The sequence below is a fragment of the Chelonoidis abingdonii genome, chromosome 11, assembly GCF_003597395.2.
Source record: "Chelonoidis abingdonii isolate Lonesome George chromosome 11, CheloAbing_2.0, whole genome shotgun sequence".
Lineage (NCBI taxonomy): Eukaryota > Metazoa > Chordata > Testudines > Testudinidae > Chelonoidis > Chelonoidis abingdonii.
The window spans coordinates 21,291,653-21,299,132 of NC_133779.1; the positions used below are offsets into that span (position 1 = coordinate 21,291,653).

Sequence of the window (7,480 nt, forward strand, 5' to 3'; positions counted from 1 at the left end):
GCTCTGGGAGGGGAGTGGGGGCTGGTGGGTCAGAGCAGGGGGGGCTGGGAGCCAGGACTCCTGGGTTCTCTCCCCAGCTCTGGGAGGGGAGTGGGGGCTGGTGGGTTAGAGCAGGGGGGGCTGGGAGCCAGGAGTCCTGGGTTCTCTCCTCGGCTCTGGGAGCAGGTAATTCTCCCCTTTGGAGTTTTCCCAGGACTCCAGACTTCACTTCCTGATTGGTGTCACTGGGGCCTGTGAATTTGCAACGACCCAGGGTTCATTTGAAAGCAGCCGCCTCTGTCCCCCCCACCCTCCCAGCAAAGCACGGGGGCCAGCACTGACTGCTCGGGGACAGCCCCCCCAAGCCCTTATTCCTGGCAACTCCCATCCAGACCCGGAGTCACGCCTGCCCTGTCCACACCCCAGAGCTGGTTGGCAGCCCGGCCTGGTGCAATTCTTTGCTGGCTCTTGGGGCGGGGCCCATGGCTCTGGGACCCAGCGGGGGCCCAGCCCGGCCGTCAGGGGCTCAGGACACCCCCCTCCGGGCTACGGGCAGCCAGGCCCCGACCCCCAGCATTGCCCGGGCAGGGGCATTCCCGCAGCCTGAGTCACCTGGATACGAACAGACGGGCTGGGGCCAGGCAGGCCCTGCCCTGGGGCCGGGGGGGGAGCTGGCGCCCCCCAGAGGGGACAGGCCCCTGCCCCATTCCCCGCCCCCCTAAGCCAGCCAGTCCCTGCCCCAGCGTTAAGGAATTAATCTTGCCCAGGTATAATGTTTCTATCCAAAAAAGAGCAGTGTGGATTTCCATCCACTACGTAGCGCCCCTGCTCCTGAAAGGCGTGTGGTGGGAGGGAACCCAGGAGTCCTGGCTCCCAGCCCCCCCACCCCCCTGCTCTAACCCACCAGCCCCCACTCCCCTCCCAGAGCTGGGGAGAGAACCCAGGAGTCCTGGCCCCCAGCCCCCCTGTTCTGACCACCAGACAGGGCAGCGTGATGCCTTCAGGGCTCAGGTTCTCAGTGGGGCTGGTGCGAATGGCTGGAGACCCCTGTCCCCCGCAGTGTCTCTGCAGACCCCTGTATCCCAGCAGCCCTGGGAATGGGACCCTCCCAGGCGCTATGTGAGGCGAGCGTCTCGGGTTGCTGTGTCCTTTCCCCACTGCTTGGAATGGCCGCCCTGGATCTCTGACCTTTAGCGAACTCGCCGTGGGGCTAAATATAGGGCTAGAGAGAAAGTCCAAAGGGCCCCAGCAGTCTGGAGAGGCAGGGTGGGGGTGGGGATCCCCCTGCCCCCCATAGGAGTGAGCAACGGGGAAAAGACCAGCCCCTGGGTCATGGGAGGCCCCTGCCCCATTTCCACCCCTCTGAGCCAGCCAGTCCCTGCCCTAGGGCCGGGTGGGAGACGGCGCCCCCTAGAGGGGACAGGCTGTGGGATTCTGGGAGCTGCCCCAGTGGGCCCCAAGCAATGTGTAGGGCAGAGACATGGGTCTTGTCCAGCCCGGGGAAGTGGGTGTGCAGAGGATGAGGGTGAAATCCCACCTGCTTCCTTGCCTGCACCAGGCCCCCTGCCCCTCCCAGCTGACCCACAGAATCTCCTCGTGGTCAGATGGGTAGAGAGCGATCCCCATGCCTCCCCACCCCAATGCCCCACAAGTGAACGTCCCTGAGGGACCTATGGCTAATAACCTGTCAGACAAGGGAGGGGGGTCCCCGAATGCCCCAGTGCCTGATTTTCTCCCCAGCTCTGGGAGGGGAGTGGGGTGGTGGGTTAGAGCGGGGGGCGGGGGCCGAGAGAGATCCCACAGAATCTCTTCGTGGTCAGATGGGTAGAGAGGATCCCATGCCTCCCACCCCAATGCCCCCACAGTGAACGTCCCTGAGGGACCTATTGGCTAATAACCTGTCAGACAAGGGAGGGGTCCCCGAACTGCCCAGTGCCTGATTTTCTCCCAGTCTGGGAGGGGAGTGGGGTGGTGGGTTAGAGCGGGGGCGGGCGGGAGCCAGGACCTGCGTTCTCTCCCCAGCTTGGAGGGGGAGTGGGGCTGGTGGTTTAGAGCAGGGGGGGGCCGGAGCCAGGACTCCTGCGTTCTCCTCCCGGGCTCTGGGAGGGGAGTGGGGGCTGGTGGGTTAGAGCAGGGGGTTGGGAGCCAGGACTCCTGGGTTTCTCTCCCAGCTCTGGGAGGGGCAGTGGGGGCTGGTGGGTCAGAGCAGGGGGCTGGGAGCCAGGACTTCTGGGTCTCTTCCCAGCTCTGGGAAGGGCAGTGGGGGCTGGTGGGTCAGAGCAGGGGCTGGGAGCCAGGACTCCTGGGTTCTCTCCCGGGCTCTGGAGGGGAGTGGGGGCTGGTGGGTCAGAGCAGGGGGGCTGGGAGCCGGACGCCTGGGTTCTCTCCCCGGCTCTGTGGGGAGTGCGGGGGGTGCTGTGCAGAGGGACGCTGGGATTGTTCAAAGCAGCTGCATATTTGTGCGGGTGCAACGGCCCGTCTGGGGGCTGGCGTCCAACACAGGCAGGGCACTTATAGACAGTCTCACTGCCCCGGGTGGCTGCGGAGGATGCAGGGACCGGGGTATAAAAGGGAGGGGGCAGCTGCTGCCCGGGCACTGTCAGCTGCCCACCCACCTGACAGCCACAACCAGCGACGACACCGCAACCAGTGAGGGCCGGGTCCGTCCCCTCTGGTCCATTACCCTTTGGAGGCACAGGAGTGGGGCCCGGCAGGGCTGGGTGGCCGGGCTGCGGGTCGGGAGTGAGGGGAACCGGCGCGAGCTGGGGGCAGGGCTGGTGGCAAGGGCTGCGGGTCGGGAGTGGGGGCACCGGCAGAGCTGGGGGGCAGAATGGGCTGGCAGGGGCTGCGGGTCGGGAGTGAGGGGCCCGCAGCATCTGCGGGGCAGGGCTGGTGCAGGGGCTGTGGTCGGAGGTGAGGGCTCTGGCAGAGCTGGGGGGCAGGGCTGGGGTGGCAAGGGCTGCGGGTCGGGAGTGAGGGGTACTGGCGAGGCTGGGGGGGCAGAACTGGGCTGCAGGGCTGCGGGTCGGGAGTGAGGGCACCAGCAGATCTGCGGGGGCAGGGCTGGGTGGCTAGGGGCTGTGGTCAGGAGTGAGGGGCTCTGGCAGAGCTGGGGGGCAGGGCTGAGGTGGCAGGGGCTGCGGGTCGGGAGTGAGGGCACCGGCAGGGCTGGGGGGCAGGGAGGCCAGGGCCTGTCCCTGTCCGGGCCCCGCTATCAGGGGATGAGGTGAGCTCTTCCTCCAGTGGCCGGGCCTCCGGGTGTGCGTGAGTCTATTTTAACCCTGGCAGTCTGCCCAGGGTGTGTGTGTGGAGGTGTGAATGTTAAAGGGGTCGGACATGCTCTGGATTGGACAGAGGATCCAGGTGGGTGGGGCTGGAGCCAGGACTCCTGGTTCTCTCCCGGCTTCTGGGAGAGGAGGGGGGCTGGTGGGGTTAGAGCAGGGGGGTGCTGGAGCCAGGACTCCTGGGTTCTCTCTCCTGGCTCTGGAGGGGAGTGGGGCTTATGGGTTAGAGGGAGGGGGGGCTGGGAGCCAGGACTCCTGGGTTTCTCTCCCGGCTCTGGGAGGGGTGGCTGTGTATGGGGGACAAGCTTTGGCATGTGCTGTTCCGACGCCCCCTCTTTTTTTCTCCACCAGCCATGTCCATACCAGAAGATCTACGCCCGCGAGACCTGGACTCCCGTGGGAACCCCACGGTCGAGGTGGATCTGCACAACGACCAAGGGTGCGTGGGGCGGGGAAGGGCTGGGTGTGGAGTTGGGGGTTCCCATGGTAATAAGGTGGATAATCCAAGGCTGGAGTTCAGGGGGATCCCAAGGCAGGAGGGAGGGGGGCTGGTGGGGGTCCGGGTCTCCCGGCTGTGGGGGGAACCACGCTAGTTTAACTCCCCGTTTCCCCCCCAACAGGTTGTTTCGGGCGCGTCCCCAGTGGTGCCTCACTGGTATCTATGAGGCTCTGGAGCTGCGGGACGGTGCAAGTCCACTAAACCTTGGCAAAGGTGAGGGGGCGTCGGGGGGGGGTGACAACTAAAAGGAAAATCATGAGCCGGGGGTGGGAACATTATATCCTACCTCGAACAGTCAACGCTACGCCACTCCAGACAGAGACCGGGAGACCGATGGGAGAAACCTCGTCCAAGTGTCCGCTTGTGGACACAGCCGGCCTGTGGCCGATTGGTCTCCAGCTTAGATCCGCGGTGTCTCTGATGCTGATCGCATCACCAAGTATGACCTCTGACCCATATGGCGCGTGGGGCGGGCGGGGCGGGTTTCCAGTCATCAGCAGAGATGTTGCGGATGGATCCACTGCCCCGTGGGAGAGGGCCACTATGGGATTCAGGGGTGGGTTCTAGACTTGTTTTAGGGGTGGCGAGAGGGTCCTTGCCTGGTTGGTTGGTAGGGTTTGGTTGTGAAGGATGATGGGCTGGTTGGCCAGGAGGCTAATTGGAGATTGTTTGTAGGGTTGGCTGAGAGGTTTGAATTGGTTGGATTGGCTAGAGAGGTGAATTTGGCTGGTTGTTGGTAAGGGTTTGGCTGGTCCCCTGAGAGGATTGATTCGAGGAATGGTTGAGCTTGGACTATGAATTGAGGCTGGTTCGTTGGTAGGAGTTGTGCTGGTTCCTCTAAGAGGTTGATTGGTTGGCGCGGTGTTTACGTTGGCGTGCATGCCTGGTTGGTTGGTTGGTAAGGGATTTGGATGGTTGCCAGGGTTAATTGCAATTGTTTGGTAGGAACGGCTGCGTATGGTTGTGAGGTATGACTTGTCTTTGTTGGTTTGTAGGGGTTTGGCTTGTGTGCTGGTGCATATGCCATCAGCAAGCGGTGTGTGACCGGCCCAGGGCTGGTGACCTCGGAGCTCGTGCGTCATGGAGGGCGTCGCTCCAAGACAGGGAGGAGGGATAAATGTTCACGGGCAGGGTAGTGTCTACCCCTCCCGACGGCACCTGCACAGGGCTTTGTCACGACGGTATAGGGGACTTGTACAGCAGAGGTAAGCGCGTCATCAGGAGACGCTATAGAGTCCAGTGGAAGGCCAACACTGGGGACGCGCGCGCAAACAACTGTGGAGCCAGGGGGGAAACGGCGAGTGTACCTAGCGCGTTGGGCTCAATACCTACAACCAACAAGACATACCTCAACCTCCAGCCAAACCAGCCAGTCTATACCAACAATCTGCATTAACCTAGCCGGGGTACCGTCCTGCTGGCACATGTTGAGCAGAGCCCTACAGGTGCAACTAGAGCCTCATTAAGCTCCACGATGGTCGCTCCTCTAGTGCGTTTTATGCGTCTGACCCAGTCCACGAAATAACCCGGCCAACCGAATCACCTCTAGAGGACCAGCCAAGCTAACGAATAAGAAGCCATTCCTCTCCCCCCAAGCCAACCAAGCAATAACCTCTCAGAGGACGAGCACTACAAACAACCAGGGCCAATTCACCTCTAGGCCACCCACCACAATCCTCGTCAGCAACCCTCAACAATCTGCCATTAGCCTCCTGGCCACCAGCAATCATGGCTCACAACAACCCTCACCAACGCAACCAGGCAAGGACCTCTGGTGCATCCGCCTAAGAAAAGTCCAGTAACACCACCTCCTGAATTCCATGGCCGCTCTCCCAGGGTTTCCATCCGCAATCTTGTCGTTGGAGGACTGGACGTGGACCCCACAGTGACTTTTATCCAGCCAGTAAAACAGAAGGTTTATTGGACAACAGGAACACAGGTTACAGCAGAGCTTGCAGGCACAGTCCGGACCCCTCCACTGGGTCCTTCTGGGGGTTCAGGGTGCTCGGATCCCAGCTAGGATACCCTGAATTCCACCCCACGGCCCCAAACCCAAACTGTCCTGCCTTTCCTCCCGCGGGCTGAATCCTTTGTCCCCTTCTCCTCTGCCCAGGTGCTCCCCCCTGCCAGGCTCGGGTTACAGGCTGAGCACCTGTCCCTCCCCTAAAGACATCCCCTGCTTTCCCGTTCCCCACACAGACAGTCCCTACTCCATCACAGCTGGTTGTTGGTAGGGTTGGCTGGTTGGCCAGGAGGTTCATTGGCTGGTTGGTTGGTAAGGTTGGTTGGTTGGCCAGGAGTTTAATTGGCTGGTGGTTGGCTGGTCGGCTGAGAGGTTAATTGGCTGGTTGACTGGTTCATTGGTGGATTGACTGGTTGGCCAGGAGGTGAATTGGCTGGTTCTTGGTAGGGTTGGCTGGTTGGCTGAGAGGTTAATTGGCTGGTTGACTGGTTCATTGGTGGATTGACTGGTTGGCCAGGTGAATTGGCTGGTTCTTGGTAGGGTTGGCTGGTTGGCCGAGAGGTTAATTGGCAGGTTGTTGTTAGGGTTGGCTGGTCAGCTGAGAAGTTGATTGGTTGGTAGCCTTGACTGAGAGCTTCATTGGCTGGTTGGCTGAGAGGTCACTGGTTAGTTGGGTTGACCGGTTCTTTCGTTGGTTGACTGATTGGTTGGCTCATTGGCTGGTTAAAAGTGCTGGTTGGTGCAGTCTTGGGTGGATTGTTAGTTCGTTAGAATATAGTTAATTAATTCAAATAAAGCTCCTGATCTAAAACAAACTCCCAGGACATCCCATGGAAACCTGGGCTTGTCCAAATGACGATGGCCCAGGCGCCAGCTCGGACGGGTGGGGGGCAGTAGAGACCAGCTGGGTCCCACATCTCTGTCCTTCTCCCCCCAGGGGTGCTGAAGGCTGTTGAGCACATCAACAAAATCATTGGGCCTGCCCTCCTGGAGAAGGTAACGACCCCTGCTCGTGCCTGTAGGGGGTGCTCATGTGTCGGGGGTCTAGGCAGTACATGGGCATGGAGGGGTACCTGGCTATGGGGGGATCCCCATGGGGGTATCTGGGTAGGAGTGGGGTTAGCTGGGGGAGGGAGCTAGGTATCTTGCAGGGGGTCTCTGGGTAGAATAGGCTGGCTGCATATAGGGTGGTGTCTGGGGGGCTGGTGCCTGGCAACGTATGGGGGGGGCAGCAGTGTGAGGTGTCCTAGATGGAGGGTGGGGATGTGGGGGGCACTAACCATGGTGCCTGTGTGACCCCTCTCCCCACTGTCCCCCCGCGCCACAGAAACTCAGTGTCGTGGAGCAGGAGAAAATCGACAAACTCATGATCGATCTGGACGGGACAGAGAACAAATGTGAGTGAGAGACATCGCCAACGACCCTGTGCCAGCCCCCAATCCCCCCTCCGGCCCCTTCCCCAAACCCCCTTGCTGATCCCTCCCCATTACCTCACTGTAGAGTGAGGGGGGAGCTAATCCTGTCTGTCCCCCCTACAGCCAAGTTTGGGGCCAACGCCATCTTGGGGGTGTCTTTGGCGGTGTGCAAGGCCGGGGCTGCGGAAAAGGGGGTGCCCCTCTACCGCCACATCGCCGACCTGGCCGGCAACGCAGAGCTTATCCTGCCCGTTCCGGTGAGAGCCCCCCCGGACACCAGGGTTCCCCTGGGAGGGGAGTGGGGGCTTGTGGTTAGAGCAGGGGGGCTGGGAGCCAGGAG

At 61.7% G+C, this 7,480-nt stretch overlaps 1 protein-coding gene across 1 annotated transcript in view; it reads left to right on the plus strand.

Moving 5' to 3' along the window:
• The window catches only part of LOC116822723 (beta-enolase-like), a 15,280-nt gene that overhangs the window by 4,246 nt on the left and 3,554 nt on the right, over positions 1 to 7,480 (plus strand). The window contains 7 exon segments of the mRNA XM_075071326.1: positions 2,429 to 2,535; positions 2,537 to 2,628; positions 3,615 to 3,702; positions 3,884 to 3,975; positions 6,663 to 6,721; positions 7,053 to 7,122; positions 7,264 to 7,397. Of these exon segments, the coding sequence (XP_074927427.1) occupies positions 2,429 to 2,535; positions 2,537 to 2,628; positions 3,615 to 3,702; positions 3,884 to 3,975; positions 6,663 to 6,721; positions 7,053 to 7,122; positions 7,264 to 7,397 (642 nt within the window).